The sequence below is a fragment of the Neomonachus schauinslandi genome, chromosome 4 (assembly GCF_002201575.2).
Source record: "Neomonachus schauinslandi chromosome 4, ASM220157v2, whole genome shotgun sequence".
Taxonomy (NCBI): domain Eukaryota; kingdom Metazoa; phylum Chordata; class Mammalia; order Carnivora; family Phocidae; genus Neomonachus; species Neomonachus schauinslandi.
The window spans coordinates 93,369,933-93,385,146 of NC_058406.1; the positions used below are offsets into that span (position 1 = coordinate 93,369,933).

General features: G+C 58.3%; 2 protein-coding genes across 2 annotated transcripts; both read right to left on the reverse strand.

Annotated features, from left to right (window-relative positions):
* Nucleotides 1-157: 157 nt before the first annotated feature.
* Nucleotides 158-6,190, reverse strand: RHOC (ras homolog family member C). Its single transcript, XM_021690068.1, has 5 exons — nt 6,127-6,190; nt 2,742-2,905; nt 2,094-2,214; nt 1,633-1,763; nt 158-801 (listed from the first exon to the last, which is right to left on the reverse strand). The coding sequence occupies exons 2-5, from the start codon at nt 2,895-2,897 to the stop codon at nt 628-630; spliced, it is 582 nt and encodes a 193-aa protein (XP_021545743.1). The 5' UTR covers nt 2,898-2,905; nt 6,127-6,190; the 3' UTR covers nt 158-627.
* A 2,653-nt stretch (nt 6,191-8,843) lies between these two features.
* Nucleotides 8,844-14,075, reverse strand: PPM1J (protein phosphatase, Mg2+/Mn2+ dependent 1J). The gene is made up of 10 exons (XM_021690183.1): nt 13,756-14,075; nt 12,414-12,528; nt 11,591-11,878; nt 11,197-11,309; nt 10,842-10,926; nt 10,136-10,254; nt 9,868-9,931; nt 9,608-9,715; nt 9,342-9,493; nt 8,844-9,193 (listed from the first exon to the last, which is right to left on the reverse strand). The coding sequence occupies exons 1-10, from the start codon at nt 14,073-14,075 to the stop codon at nt 9,046-9,048; spliced, it is 1,512 nt and encodes a 503-aa protein (XP_021545858.1). The 3' UTR covers nt 8,844-9,045.
* Nucleotides 14,076-15,214: the final 1,139 nt, after the last annotated feature.

The following is a 15,214-nucleotide window of genomic DNA, read 5'->3' on the forward strand; positions in this document are numbered from 1 at the left end:
CCTCATCCTTTGCTCCAAGACTCCATCCTGCCTGCCCCGGAGTCCTGCCTTTGCAGACTGGGGACCAGCCTGGCAAGCGACTTGGGAGAGATGGGACTCTAGGCTCACGGCCAAGACAGGGACCAGGAGAGAAAGACAGGAAGCTGCCACACATGTTGGAGCCTGTGGCCTTTATTCGTGCCCCCCACCAAGTAGAGCCAGAGACAAAGTCCCTGTCCAAAGCAGAGATGCCAGGGACCCGGGGCTCGGGGTTACACCCTCCCAGTCCCCTACCCCAGACACTCCTGTGAGCCAGAAGTGTATAAAGTGCTGGTGTGTGATGATCCTCTGGGGAAGGCCTAAGGGATCGAGAGCCCCACCCCTGGACTGAGGCAGCAGCAGGAGGGACTCTGTTCTGGAAGGGCAGGAATTCGTCTAGGTACCCAGAGTGCAGGGAGGGAGGGCCGGCCTACCACCACCACCACCATGGGGGCTGGTGGCGCTGGGGAAACTCAGATGCAGTCCTGGGCTGGAGGGAGCTGAAAAGGGAGCCTTCCACAAGGAGCCCTGACAGGGTGGGGCCAGGAGGTGGGCAGCTTCTGCACCCCTGGGAAGGGAAGGGGGGGAATAGGGGAGGCCTGGGTGGTCTCAGAGAATGGGACAACCCCTCCGGCGCTTATTCTTGCGAACCTGGAGGCCGGCCCGAGTGGCCATCTCGAATACCTCCCTCACCCCCTCCTTGGTCTTGGCTGAGCACTCGAGGTAGCCAAAGGCACTGATCCGGTTTGCCATGTCCCGGCCCTCCTCAGATCGCACGGGTTCCTGAGAAGACAGGAGGCCAGAGGTCAAAGGACGCCGCTGGCTAAGTGTACCTCTCCCCACTTTACCCGTAAAGTGTAGTAACTAGAACATATAATCTCCAGCCCTCACCCCACAAAGCACTCAAGCCCCAGCCACCCCGGGCAGTTTCTAGGCCAGGACCTGAGCCACTAATGTTTATATTAAAAATTGTCTCCATTGGCCCCATATCCCATGGTACACCTTCCTCTGGCCCGAACAATATCCAGCACCTCCTAACCAACCCCCTCACCTCTGTTCTCACTTGTTTCCAATCCAGGCTCTAGGCCTGCCAAAGAAATTTCTCTAACATACAGGTATGACCCAGCTTAAAACTCTGCCATAATTATCCTTCCAGGATAGTCTATATTCCTCATCCTGGCAACTTCATATAGACTCTACCCCTCTGGCCACAGAGCCACTTACCAGGTAAGCCAGGGCCCTCCCTCTGTGGGCTTTCCAGCCATTTCCAATGCCCACACCTCCCCAGGTGTACCCTGACAGTTCGACCACACCCCAAGCAGAGCACCTACCGTAAGAAGCTGTCTCTGAGGACAGGGGTACTCTTAATCGTCCCAACCCAAACCGAATGGACAACAGATGAAGACATTAAAATGCCAGGTGACCTTGGACAAGTCCCTCCATTTCCTGACAATTTCATCAGGACCTGAGGCTAAGGGCCCTTCTGGGGTTCTTCCTCACCGGGGAGGAGGAGGCAAACCTCACCCCACCTCACAAAGGGAGGTCAGCTGGAGGGTAGGCCCTACGAGGGTCATCAGCCCCTCCAGGGGCTCCTGGCCTGGCCACCCCACCCACCTGCTTCATCTTGGCCAGCTCTCTCCTGGTATGCTCATCTTGCCTCAGGTCCTTCTTGTTCCCCACCAGGATGATGGGCACGTTGGGGCAGAAGTGCTTCACCTCCGGGGTCCACTTCTCAGGAATGTTTTCTGCACACGTGTGTCCCAACAGGTGTTGGTGCCTCCGCTTAGGCTAGAAAGCCCCCCCACCCCCCGCCCCCCGGGCCCCCTTCCCCCCCCACAGCACCGTTAGAGGCCCCTGGCGCCCCCCCCCCCCCCCCCCCATGTTCCGGCCGCTGGTTCCGCCACAGTACCCCCCCACCGAGCCCTCCCAAGGGCCAGTGTCCTCCCAGGGCAGGAGGATAACAGCACCCCATCTCGGAAGGTGGCTGAAATGAGCCGAGATGACAGCTACCTCGGGTTGGTTGATTCCAAGGGCTTCTCAGTGCCCTTCCTCCAACGCCCTCACCCCCACCTCACCCAGGCTGTCGGGGCTGTCGATGGAGAAGCACATGAGGATGACGTCAGTGTCCGGGTAGGAGAGAGGCCGCAGGCGATCATAGTCTTCCTGCCCAGCTGTGTCCCACAGAGCCAGCTCCACCTGACGCACAGGGCCAGTGAGCCGCTGCCGGAGGGCCCCAGTTCCACCCCTCCCCTGCCACCCAGAGGTCCTCTGAAACCACTGGTCCTTTAGGTTCACTCAACATCTCTCTACTGAGCACTTGCTCTGTGCCAGGGACAATGCGAGTCACCGTCACACAGTGTAAATAAGGTGAGTTTCTAGAAATCCTGAGGCATGGGTGCTGGATCTTTATGTAGTTTAGGAGCACCATGATTTGATTTTAAGTCACAAAGACCTTTGAAGGCAGCCTTACCACTATCCCCATTTTGCAGTCGGAGGGGCTTTAAGCTCGGAGGCAAAAGTACTGGGCCCAGATTACAGAGCCAGGGCATAGAGAACCAGGAGGTGTCTCTAGATTTCCTAAAAGTACAATTTCGCTTCCTAAATTGTACTGGTTCCAGCAGGGGGAGAGGAGCAGGGATGGATGGATGGTGAGGAAGGACATCCAAGGTCCATGGTGACGGGGCGGGGTTCCCAGGGGAGACAGGAAGGGCCTTGGCCTTTACCTGTTTGCCGTCCACCTCTATGTCTGCGATGTAGTTCTCAAAGACAGTGGGGACATAGACTTCGGGGAACTGATCCTTGCTGAAGACGATGAGGAGGCAGGTCTTCCCACAGGCCCCATCCCCCACAATCACCAGCTTCTTTCTGATCGCAGCCATGGCCGGGGCTGACAGAAAAAAGGCAGGGTGGATTTTGGGAAAAGCCAGTAAATCCAAAAACATTTCTCTGGGGCCCCCAAGACCTGGAAACCGAGGCCTCCAGCAAAGAGAGGGAAAGGGGCTTGCTCAGGCGTGCTCTTGCCGAGAACCAATTGTTCAGACAACTGAGCTGTCTCCCTGGGGAGATGAGAATACAGAGACAGGTCTCCCTGGACAGATTAGAATACAGAGGCGAAAGGTGGAGGAACCACCCACCTGGGAACCACCAGCTGTGGGATCCTGGACACTTAGAGGGGTGCTCAGGGATTACGGACATGCCCGGAAGAGCCAGCTTTAATCTGCTATATATACCAGGGCTTCAAGTCAGACTTGATGCGTTACCAGGATTTTGATACTTTTAAAGTTTCATAATCACTAGGGTCCAATCAAGAACACACCGTCCCTCACTCGGGACAAGTCATGCCTGCCCAGTCACAAGTGAGGAGTCCCTCTCCCACAGGCTGGCAGAAGCAACTACCAGGTGACGGGTGGGTAAGGGAAACCGGGCTGAGCATTTCGACAAAAATCATCTCCCTCAGGCCCCAGAAGCCTGCAAAGGTGGATGGTGCGCTTCCCATTTTGACGCACTGGGAAAGTGAGGCTCAGTAAGGTTACGACATGTTCCGAGTTGTGGCAGGGATGGCATTCAAGGCAGGGCTGTGGGACTCCGGGGTCTGTTGCCTTTTCTACCTATCTCCCCAGAGATGCGAAAAAGAGCAGAGGCAGGGAAACCCAGACAGAGGGCAGTGGCAGCAGCTAACTGGCTTCCCTGGCCCACCCCAACCCTGTCCCCAAAGCCATCCCTGAGTCACACAAAGGAGGCTCAGTCCCGGCAGTGCCCACAGCCCACATTCGGGCAGTCTGCCCTCCTCCCCCCTTCCTCCTGGGCCTGGCAGCAACACTGGGTCACTCAGCCCCAGGCAGGGGACAATGACCACACTGTAGGGAACCACACATCCACCACAGCAGAGTGACTGAGAATAATCCACTAGGGAGTCCCCTCCACCCACCCCCTGGAACAGCCCCTTCCTCCCCTCTCTGTCCAGCTCACCCCAAGACCCTGCCCACCCCTCCCTGTGACTCAGGGCGAGGAGTCAGCCTCCTGAGGTTTCTGTAGGTCCCCGGCCCCCAACACACCCGAGCAAGCATCTGCACAGTTCATCACACCTATCCAGCCTCCCTGCCCCTGAGCCGAGCCTCACTTCCTCCCTCCCTGGGGAGAGGAGCTGCCCTCTGGCCGGCTGAGGTTCCCAAGCCTCCAGCCTTGGAGGAAGAGAGGGCGGGCTCCGGAGCCGAGATGCCGTCGAGGCTGTTGGGAAGGGGGAGGGGGCTAGCGCCCGAGCTGGGAGGAGCTCCCAAAAAGGAGCTGAACATGGGCCAGTGGCCTCACCAACCAGACAGGGAGTAGTTAAGAGCGGAGGGGATGGTAACCTGATCTCTGCGCCAAACCTGGCTTTTTCTCTCAGTCCCACATCCTGTCAAACTGGGCTGAACTCTTGTACTCCCCACAGACCACCACCACCCCACAGCCCTGGCTTGGTCTGTCTTTCAGGAAAGCGAATGCTCCAAGCCCAAAGCTAGTTCTCTTCAACGGTGGGATCCTGGGTGGCCTGCCTCCTCTCCACACACACACACACACACACACACACACACACACACGCACACACACACGCACGCACGCACGCACAAAACGGGGATGAGAGGAAGTGGATATGAGTCAGAGAGAATTTATAGGAGTTGAGAGGATACCGCCACACTCCCCCACCTCAAAAGGGGCTCTCTCCCCAGTACCCCGAGAGACAGGCAAGAAGGCATTCACCATGCCAGCAGATTCCCTTCAAAAATGGACACCACCTTCAAAAAGGGGGTGCTCCTTGGAGATTCTGCCCAGGTGACCAGCTCCCCCCACCCACTCCCGCTAGTTCCATTGGTCCAGCTGGGCGAAAACAGGCTGGGGTAGCCCCGCCTGGGATGGGCAGTGCCGATGAAGGGCAGTCACCCCCCTGGTGAGTACCAGTTGCTAAGGTGTGAGCGTGCCACTGGCCTCGGACAGCAGGGCAGTCTAGGTGGCACCAGATGGCGGGAGCCACGGGACAGAATTCAGGGGCAAAGACATGCATTAAGTGACCTGGAGCCCCCAGCTCAATGAGAAGACTTTCCCTTCGGGCTCTCATTGGGTAAGAAGAGCAGCTGGCCTAGGCCAGGCCAGGACACTAGGCCCAAGGCCAACATGGCAAGGAAAACAGCTCCCTGTGAGAGGCAGCCCCAGAAGAACTGCCCCACTGACCCTAAGAGGGGCACCCGAACCCTGACAGAGGCCGGAATGGAGCCTGAGGCTCCTGGGATCTTCAGGCAGACAAGACATCCCACCCTCTCTCTCCTCAAGCATTCTCTAGATTTCCAGATGACCCGGGGTGGGCTGTACCCTGCAGGCCAGCCCTGAGGGCTAGGGGAGGAATCAGATACCGTCTCAACTTTAAAATCAGAAGTGAGCATAGGACTGAGCCTCGGACCCTCCCAGTCCAAAGCCCCAGGATAATCTTTAGCCAGGTTTGCGGGGTGCAAGGGAGGGAGGGGTCTGGAGGAGAGGAGATTCTTGCACACATAAAAAGGAGCTAGACCCTTCCCAATCTCCCCTACCTCCCGCCCCAGGTACACTCCAGGAACCTTCTAGGGAGGCGTCCAGACCTCTGGGAGCAGTGGCAGCCCCCCCTGGTCACACCACGCCCCTGTTCCCGCCATTCCACCGGTCCGGCCTGGGGGAATTCCCACCTCCAGGCGGATTCGTGCCCGGACTCACACCCCGGCCCACGTCCACATCGGGCCACCCGGCCTGGGAGCCAGAGCGGCTGGACTGGGGCTCCCTCGCGGAGACCCTCAGTTGCCTCCTGGCTTCTCGCCCGGCGGGGAAGGTTCCGGGAAGCCGGGAGGGGAAGGGCAGAGACCCAGGCTCGGACACAGGAGGCGAGAGGCCCCGCGGGGCAGTTCCCGGAGTGGGGTGGGGGACAGCCCTCGCCGCGGCCCAGGGAGGGGCCAGCCGGGCTGACCCCAGCACAGCCCGGCGCGCTCTGGCCGAAGCCCCCTCCCCGCCCGGCGCCCAGAGCTCCGGCCAAGCGGTGGAGGGCGAAAGTGCTCTCCCGGGGACGAGTTCCTGGGACGCCCCGCCACCCCAGTCCCCGGCCCCGAGTACCTTCCGCTCCGCTGCCTCCAGCTGCGCGGCCAGTGCCGGAGGCTGAGACTGACCCGGGGGCCCCGCCCCGCCCTCCTTCAGCGCCGCGCCGGGGCGGGGCGGGCCCGGCAGGGGGAGGGACCGGCCGGGTTGGGGCGGCCCTTGGCTCCGCCTGCCCACAGCCCAGCCTGGGGCCACCGCGCTCGCCCCGGCTGCTGGCCGGGGGTCGAGGGTGGAATCCCTGGCGGGTCGGGGAGTGGGCGGCGGGCGGGACCCCTGGAGGACTCAGCCTCTGCCCCGCCTTCCAGCCCCCAGGGGCGGACCGGCGTCGGGAAAGTTGTGAGGCGCTCGGGGTGCGGTCGGGAAAGGGCCGCTGCTGCCCTCCTGTGGCCAAGCGGTCACGCGCGCCTACACCCCCTGGGACCTCGCGGGAGGGGGCTGCGGAAGACGGCCGCCCCCAGCTAGTAGAACCCTGCCGCGTAAGTACTGCCCAACCTCACGCCCCAGCCTTGAGGACTTTCGGATCCCTTGAGACCCAGGCCACCTTTCCACTTGACAGTTCCCTTCCCCGTGCCTGGAATTTCCTTGAGTCCAGTTACTGAGTACCCGTCAAAGGGCACTCCTGGAGGCTTTTCCTGATCCCCAGCTGGGAAGTCAACTTCCATCCCCAGTGCGTTATTTCGGTGCCGCTAGGGCCAAGTGTCCCTTGGCCCGGTCTGATACGTCACATCGGGTATTTACCTACCCGTGTATCTCTTTCTGTTAAGGTGGATAAGGATGGAAGATGAGGATTCTACCAATACTTCATTAGTTTGTGACCTGTTCGCTACATAGTTCAGTCCTTTTATTTATTTATTTTTTATTTTTTTTAAGATTTTATTCATTTATTTGACAGAGAGACACAGCGAGAGAGGGAACACAAGCAGGGGGAGCGGGAGAGGGAGAGGCAGGCCTCCCGCGGAGCGGGGAGCCCGATGCGGGGCTCGACCCCAGACCCCGGGACCATGACCTGAGCCGAAGGCAGACGCGCAACGATAGTTCAGTCCTTTTAGTACTCATCACGGATCTTGGGGTTAAGTATACCCATCTCCTTTTGCCTGTAAGGAAACTGAGGCTCCGAGAAGTGGCTTGCCTAAATCTTTGTGATTTGTATGGAACAGAGTGAGAGTTCAGACAATCAGGCCCGTCTGGCTCCAGAGTTGGTGCTCTCTCCCCGCTGTCCTTTATCCCCCTCCCACCTGTCGCTCCCCACTGCCTAGCATGTTGTGTGGCAGGTACGTTTTTCAAGAAATATTCTCTGAATGAATGAACGTCAGGAGTCATGTAGATTTTAAAGCTCTGAAGTGCAGCCCACACATTTGATAAATGAGTAAGCTGAGGTCCAGAGAAGTTTGGTCCCCAGGCCTCTTCACCCGCTCAATAAACATACACTGCAGATTGATTTTGGTCTTCAAAGAACTTAACAGTCCAAATGCAAACACAAACAACTTAAAGATAGCAAGTTACTGAATCCTTATTGCATGCACCTGGCTCCACATACAGACATGAACTCCTTTAGTCCTTACAACAACTCTGTGAGGTAGCACTGTTACTTCCATTTTGCTGAGAAGCAAATTGAGGCTCAGAGAGGTTGCAGAGCTAGTGGTGGGTTTGGCACCAGGACCTGGATAGGAGGACTCTAGAGCCTCTGCCCTTAACTGCTACTCCATGTTATATTTACAGGAGGCAGTGGTTGTGCTAGAGGCACGCAAGGGCTATGGGATACCCAGCCCTGAAGGACGAGTCAGGTTTTCCAGATAAGGTGCCGAGTAGATGTTAAATGGGTTGGAGCCACAATAGGCCCAAAGAGTTATGGAACCCCCAGGAGAGTGGGGGTGGGGCTGAAAGATAGGGCTAGGGAAGGACATGGAGGCCAGATCATGAATGTCCTTGTCTGCCACACTCAAGAGTTGAGTGTTGATTTTGGTCTAGGTGCAGTAGGGAGCCACTGAAATGTTCTCTCAAGGGAATAACCAACTTGGATTCCCACTGTGGAAAGGTTACATTCAGGGATACAGGGGCATGACCTGGAGATAGAGTTAAAAGCCTAATGTAGTAGTAACAGTAGGGGTAGGGATAGGTGGACAAATAGGAAATATATTTTGTGATATATAATCAACAGCACGTAGTGATTGATTCACTTGCTGGGGAAGAGCCAGAATCCAAAGGTGACCAACGCTAAGATTTCTAACTTGGGCTGATGAGCTGATACCCATGGACATGATGAACCAGGAGAAGGCACACGTTTGTAGGGAACTGGTGGATTCCATTTGAAGTACGCTGAGTTGAAATGCCCGTGGGATATCTAGATGTGCAGGAGACAGGTAGGACATGTGGGCCTAAAGCTCAGAAAAGATCTGGGGGAAATACTGACTTGGAAGTGGATGAGAGCACGCGGAGTGGGACAAGCAGAAGGGGGAGCCGGAACCTGGGAGCACTACATTTTTAGGACTGCTTTGCTGTTCTTTCCACCACCTGAAAGAGCCTTTTGGTTTCTAATCAAAGTAAATAAAGACACACATTTTTTTTTTTAAAGATTTTAGTTATTTATTTAACAGAGAGAGACACAGTGAGAGAGGGAACACAAGCAGGGGGAGTGGGAGAGGGAGAAGCGGGCTTCCCACCGAGCAGGGAGCCCGATGCGGGGCTCGATCCCAGGACCCTGGGATCATGACCTGAGCCAAAGGCAGACGCTTAACGACTGAGCCACCCAGGTGCCCCAAGACACACATTTTTATCCATCTGGTTTATTTGCCACTAGCTATTAGTTTTGGATCTGACACCCCTTCTTCAGTCACGTTACCACTAAAGGAGGTCAGGGAGACAAGTTCAGAGTTTGGGTCAGCAGAGGGTAAGCATGGAGAGGCTAGGAGGGTGGTGGGAGGGGTGGGGCTGAGCCCCTCAGGAGTAACTGCCTGGCCCCCCTAGAGGGATGACGAAGACCGAGATGTCATCCCCGGAACCCAGCTTGTTGTTGGGGAGACGCCAGCCACGGTCCCTGGGGATGCCCCGGGCCCCCAGGACCAGAGCTTGGGCCAGAGCTGTGTACCTGCCAGAAGCACACGTGCACATTCATGTTCCAACATGTATATGGGAAGAGCGATACACAGGCCCTCATGTGGGGCCCCCAGCATTGCTTCCCTTTGCCCCTACCTTCCCCACTGTCACCCCCGCCCCCACCGCCATACGAGCCCTACCTGCTGGCGTCATTGGGCTCATAGGCCGACAGCACCCTGTCCACAGTGGCAGCTACCTCCCAGTCACTGGTCACATCCCACAGTCCATCTGTTCCCAGGACTAGCACGTCATCTGGGCAGTGCTCATACTGCGTCAGGTCATACACTTGCACCTGGTGGGGAGAAGAGAGTGGAGAAGGAGCTGGGGGACAAAGGGACCCTGGGAGAAAGCCAGCCCAGGGCCACCAGAGGGAAGGTATAGTTGAGGAAGCCCCCATACGGCTCACCTCAGGGAAGCAGGAGAGGAAGGGCTTGATGGGCAGAGTGGAGCTGCAGACCTTAAGGTTGTGGTCTCCCAAGCCCCGGGTCACCCCAATGGTGGCCATCACTCGAGCCTAAAGGGAATGAGTATGGGTGCTGCCACGGCCCTCTCCCAGCCTCTGAAGCTGTGGGCCCTCCCACCCCTGCCCTGGGGTAGAACCTCCACCTCCCTAGACAGGTTGTGGTGGGTCCTCCTGCCCTCTCCCACCTCTACCATGGAGTTTACCTTTTTGCCCTCCCCACAGACCAGAGGAAACCTGAGATCCTCCAGCTCGATCTTTTTGTAGGCCCTGGGGAGGGGGGGAGTAGAGGACGCATCACCCAGGCATCAAAGCCCCTCTCCCCGAGGAGCCATGCCCCTCACACAAACCCCTAAGAAGGACCACATGCCCCCAGCCCCCAGACTGGCCCCGCCTCCAGCTTCCACCTTGCTGCTGGTGAGGGACTGGTTGTGCTGCCATGGGAACGGGCCCCAGCTCTGAAGGAAGTGTTACCAGCCGGTCATGTTCTGGTCCCGGTACAGCATCCTCTGCCCCAGCTCCTTGGGCTGAATTCTGCGGGGGAACTCAAGGTGGGTGAATTCACCACCTAGCAGCTCTGGTTTCAGGAAGCCCTGCGGTTGGGAGTGGCCGAACAGAGCAGAGGGCCAGGGGGGCATTAGGCTTAGAGCACACCCTGCCGTACAGATGAGGTTAATTACAGCAGGGCCTTAAATGGGGTTTCTTTACCATGTGCCATGCACTGTTCTAATACGAATAATGTATATGAACTCGCCGAACCTCAGGACAACCCTTAAGGCAGGAGCTACTGATGCCACTTGAGGGAACCATCTGCACGTCAAACAATGAGCAAAGGGCTCGAACCAGGATTCAATCCCAGGCAGTCCAGCTCCGGAGTCAGTACTTTAAAGCACTAAACCATACTGCCTCTCAGGGGCCTTGGCTACTTCCTTTCCCCCGCCTCTGACTCCACTTCCTTCCTCAGCGGGGGCCACAGTGGGAGCCCCAGTGGGAGCCCTGGAGTAGCCCACATTCCTTCCTGCTACGTACTCTACCAGCTCAGCCATTGCTGCTGAGCAGAGCGGCCTTCCCAGTGAGCAGCCAGTAAGGAGCGGTCTGCGTGGTGAGGGTGGGGCCACAAGCCACAGAGAGCCACGAGAGTCAACAAAGAACGGGAGCAGGAAGGTTAGTTCCTACTTACAAGCAGCTGAAGACGCTGGCGCTCAGTCTCCGGGGTGAACTCCCGGGACATGGGAATGATTTCACCATTCCGGACAATGATGGCTCTGCCCAGAGAAAGAAAAGGTTTGGGCTGGGCTCTCCTCAGCCCCCTTGTGGAGAATTCCAGAAAGACCAGGGCTTCACCACAATGACCCCTGGGGTTCCTCACCTAGACCCCCATCTTTCCTCCCCTCGTGGCTATTTCTGGCCATCCCTTCTGTCTGTGACCGCTCCTGACACCATCCCTCCCTCCAGTTTTTGATTTGTAACACCCACCACCTCATTCTCTTCTATTCCCCCATCCCAGAGGGTGACCCCCTCCCCCCTCCCCGTACCTGCTGTCCCCTGCATTGGCCACATACACCTTGCCTAGCAAGTAGACCACAACCAGTGCACAGCAGCCCCCCTCCACTTGGTGGCCATGCCGCTCCCGGGCCATCTGCTCATCCTGCCATGTGAGGAAGGGTCAGAGGGGGTGAATGAAGAACAGGTTCCAGGCCCACAACCACTGCCCCCATCCGCAGAAATAAACTGGCCCAGCCAAGCCACACTGGAGGAGGGGAGGGCAGACATGGGTGTAACTCCCCCTTCCCTCCCCTCTGAACCAAGCTCTGCTCAGGCCCTCAAAGGTGTTGTGGGTACTCAGGGCCCCTGAGGCTATTTGATTCCCGTACAGAGTTGACCAGAGTATCTGCCTAGCAGGCTCCTGCCCGGGGACCACCCACTCACCATGAACTGGAAGGCATTCTCTATGGCCCCCACTACCAGGCTCTCATGGGTCACTTCCTTCTGTGAAGACCAGCAGGACTGAGGACCAACCAAGTGAGAAGAATCAGAGGAACCTGGGGCTCCTGGGGTAGATGGGAGGCAGAGGGGAGGTGGCGAGGGGTCCTGGAGTATCTCTACCAGGTCCTTTAGCTGCTCCCGGATGTGGCGGTGCAGGAGCCTGGAGGCCATTTCGGCAGCTCCGCCCCCTGCATGCCCATCAAACAGGCCCCAGTAGTAGAAGCAGAGTCCCTGGTGGAGGAAAAGTTGGAGGTGAATGAGGGAGAGAGAGAGAGAGAGAGAGAGAGAGAGAGAGAGAGAGAGAGAGAGAGTGTGTGTGTGTGTGTGTGTGTGTGTGTGTGTGTGTGATACAAGGAGAAGAGCAAGACTCTAGGCAACCATACAAACATCAGAGAGGAGGTCAGAGTTTGGTATGAAAGGCAAATTAGATTTATTCACTCATTTACCAAGGGCCTATTATGTGTCAGAAAGTAAAGCATCAAAAAAAGCCAAACTCGGAGGATAAAAGATACAATAATAAACATTGGCAATGAATTAAATCATCCATAAATACAGGAGCACCTACATTCTAACTGGTAAATGGAACATTTATCCTGACATTCTAACTGGTCAATGTCAGTTCTGTGCCAGAGGTAGAAGCTTCTGTGCCAGAGGTAGAAAGCTAGTTGGGTGAGGAGTTAGGTCTGAGATTTAAAACTGGATGCCTAGAATCCGCGGGGAGAGGTGTCACCATCTCTGGAGGCGAGGGAAGGGGGTGGGGGCTTACCTGGCCTTGGCTAGGCTCCCTAGGCGCCCCTGAAACACTCCTCCGACCTTCCACATACACCACCTCACAGCAAGCCTGGTCCTCATTGTGCCGACTTTTGCCAGCGTTGATGACCCTGCCAGGCAAGAGTGACCACATCAGGTTGGACACCAGGCCAGGTCCTGGAATAACCCCCACCTTAGACACACACACCCTCTCTAGCTTGCTGGCCAAACCCAGAAAGGTCATAGCCACCTGGGATCCAGGCCAGAAAGAGGAGGAGAAGGGAGGCAGGGCAAGGCACAAGGAATACCATCTGGGCGTCAGGCCCCACCACCTCACAGAAAGGCCAACAGCAGCTTGTTCCTGCCTCGGTTCCCCGGTCCCTGGCAAAGGGCGCACCCCCACGGGCTGCTGGGGAAAGGGCTGGGCAGGGGCAGCAGGAGATCTTAACCACCCTGCTTGCCAAGACCCTCCATCCCACCCTGGAGCCTAATCAACTTTTCTAGTGCCTCGTCCACAGCACCCCACCCTCATGGGCACACCCACCTTTATCTTAAAATCATCCAGTGAAAGTTTCTGCTGCTTTGGCAGTGAGGAAGTGCGCGAGCCCAGACAGGGAAACAGGAATTGAAATAGGGTAGGGGTGGAAGCCCACCTGGACTGCGCAGGAGCCACAGAACCACCAACTCTTCTCAAACAGAAAGCTAAAGGAGCTAGTGGTGGGGCCCGGGGTCTACCAGCCACCACCCTCAGCGACCTCAGCGCCCCCTCCGAGAGGCATTCAAAGGGGACCCTCCTGCTACCCCGGGCGGCGCCCTCCCTCGCCCCTGGGGAAGCCGGAGGCCGCCTGGTGTCGCGGGCTATTTCTGGGTGTGGAGGGGGAGGGGAACGGTAAGAGGGACAGAGAACTGGGGCGCTGGGGTCGGGAAGCCCAGGAGCGAGTCTCTCCAGCCGCCATCTCCTCTATTAAAAGGGCACCCCCCCTCCTTGAATCCCCGCCTCCCTTAGCCATTAAACTGCCGGGCCCCGACTGAGAACTGGCCAACTCATCCTCCACGGGGCCCTCCACCCTCCGGGCTCTGGAAGGGAACAAGGTCCTGAGGCAGCGCGGGTGAGGGTAGTCAACGAGCTGAAAGGTCCTGAGGAAGACTGCACCGACTTGAGACAGGGCTTAAGGGGGCGGGGGGGGGGGGGTAGCTGCGGCCCGAAGCCCAAAGGAAAGCAAAGGTCCTGGGAGAAGGGAACTCCTCGCGCCGCGCACGGCGAGGGGCACGCAGCCCAGCGCCGGGAATGCCCAGCTGGGGAAGGGGCTGGGGGCTGGGGGTCCCATCCTGCCCAGGGTCTTCCCGGGGGCGCTCACTCGGCGTAGCCCGTGCTCCAGGGCAGGCGACGGCCGGTGTCCGGGGGGCTTTGCACAGCCCGGCCAGCGTGGTCGTCGGCGCGTCGCAGCCCCCGTGGGCTCAGCTGCAGGAAGGTCGGTCGGGAGAAGCTCGCTCGAGCCTCTACCGTCTTCGCCGGCGCTGCGCTCCCAGCCCTCGCCGGAGGGCTCCTGGGCGCTTCTGGAGGAGCGGCGGTCTGCGCCAAGGGCGCGTTGGGCAGATCTGGGGACTTGGGGCGCGGAGGCGGGGCGCCCCCAGAGCTCACCAGGTGCGCCACGGCCGAGCGCACCCGGTTTAGCATGCTGCCTCCCTGCCCCGCCCTCGGCCGTGGCCCCGCCCCGAGGCGGGCCCGCCCCCTAGGGCGCGCGGTGGGCGGTGCTCGCTCCTGCGGGCTCTTCCCGTCCATTGGCTCTGGGCGGGCAGGGCGGGTCGCGGCAAAACTTCCTCCTGCTCTGGGCCGCCCCCGGCACCGCCCCACCAGCTCGCTGCTCCTTCCCGCCGCGTTCAGGCTTCGCTCCGCCTCAGTTTCTTTGGGGAAGAAGGGTCTGCTGTTGTGGGAAGGGGACCGAGGGAAGCACATCCTATTTCATACGTGCTCTAGATGAGACATCAGCTAGACCTTCCCCATTGTGAAAGGGGGGCGGGGGTAGTGTCTCCTCGCCCTCGGTTCAGCCAGCCTGCCCGGAGGGTGATGGAACTGGTGACTTCAGAGCGAAACCGGCAGCTTCCGCCACCGCTGGGTGTGAGGCACCTGGTGTGACAATACCTCTGGCTGAGGCTGCTGGAGTGAGAGCGACGGCGAGGGGCTGGTGCTGGGTGTGCTGTGAGGGTGCTGAGGACGCGGGCTGGAGCCGACCATCCTGAATTAGGGAGCCGGGGGTAAGTTCTTGGGCTCCTGACGGCGCTGTTCCCCATCGACGACCACCTCTAGATCTGGGAGAGCGGTTGCCACTCTGACTCCACTTTCCTTCTCAGGACCCAATTTCCCTCCACATTTAGGCCTCCCCTGACCACAGCAGGGCTAGTTAATAAGGATAACAACAATAACTGTTCGGACTTACTATATAGTAGGCCCGCTACAAAGCACTTTCCATATATTAGACCATTTATACCAAACAGCAGCCCTTCAAGGTGGGTTTTATGTTCTTTTTACCGATGACGCGCCTGTCATTTTACAGGACTTGCCGCAAGAGGTCACACAGCCAACGAGAGACTCACACCCGTGCCAGTCCCCAAACGCCCAAACTCCGTTCTGTCTGATGAGCCAAGCTGATTTGTCGGGATCGTGGAGGAGGGGCTAAGGAGGAGGTGAATGGCAGAGAGAAGAGTGAGGGTTACCCCTCTTTGACCTTCCTCCTCTGAAGGCAGAGGCTGAGCCTGCAGGCGGAACAAGATCCGTAGGCACCGCCAGGGGGAGACAGAGGCCAGGCTAAGCACTTG

What these genes read in the sequence shown, in the direction of transcription:
- RHOC (XM_021690068.1), bottom strand. Translation starts at nt 2,897, where the DNA reads ATGGCTGCGATCAGAAAGAAGCTGGTGATTGTGGGGGATGGGGCCTGT. An exon ending in TAGAGGTGGACGGCAAACAG is followed by an intron (nt 2,215 to 2,741) that starts GTAAAGGCCAAG and finishes CCTGTGCGTCAG; the next exon opens with GTGGAGCTGGCTCTGTGGGA. An exon ending in AGCTGGCCAAGATGAAGCAG is followed by an intron (nt 802 to 1,632) that starts GTGGGTGGGGTG and finishes CTGTCTTCTCAG; the next exon opens with GAACCCGTGCGATCTGAGGA.
- PPM1J (XM_021690183.1), bottom strand. Translation starts at nt 14,075, where the DNA reads ATGCTAAACCGGGTGCGCTCGGCCGTGGCGCACCTGGTGAGCTCTGGG. An exon ending in GGGAGCCTAGCCAAGGCCAG is followed by an intron (nt 11,879 to 12,413) that starts GTAAGCCCCCAC and finishes TTCCTCCACCAG; the next exon opens with GGACTCTGCTTCTACTACTG. An exon ending in TCCTCTCCTGCTTCCCTGAG is followed by an intron (nt 9,494 to 9,607) that starts GTGAGCCGTATG and finishes TCTCCCCACCAG; the next exon opens with GTGCAAGTGTATGACCTGAC.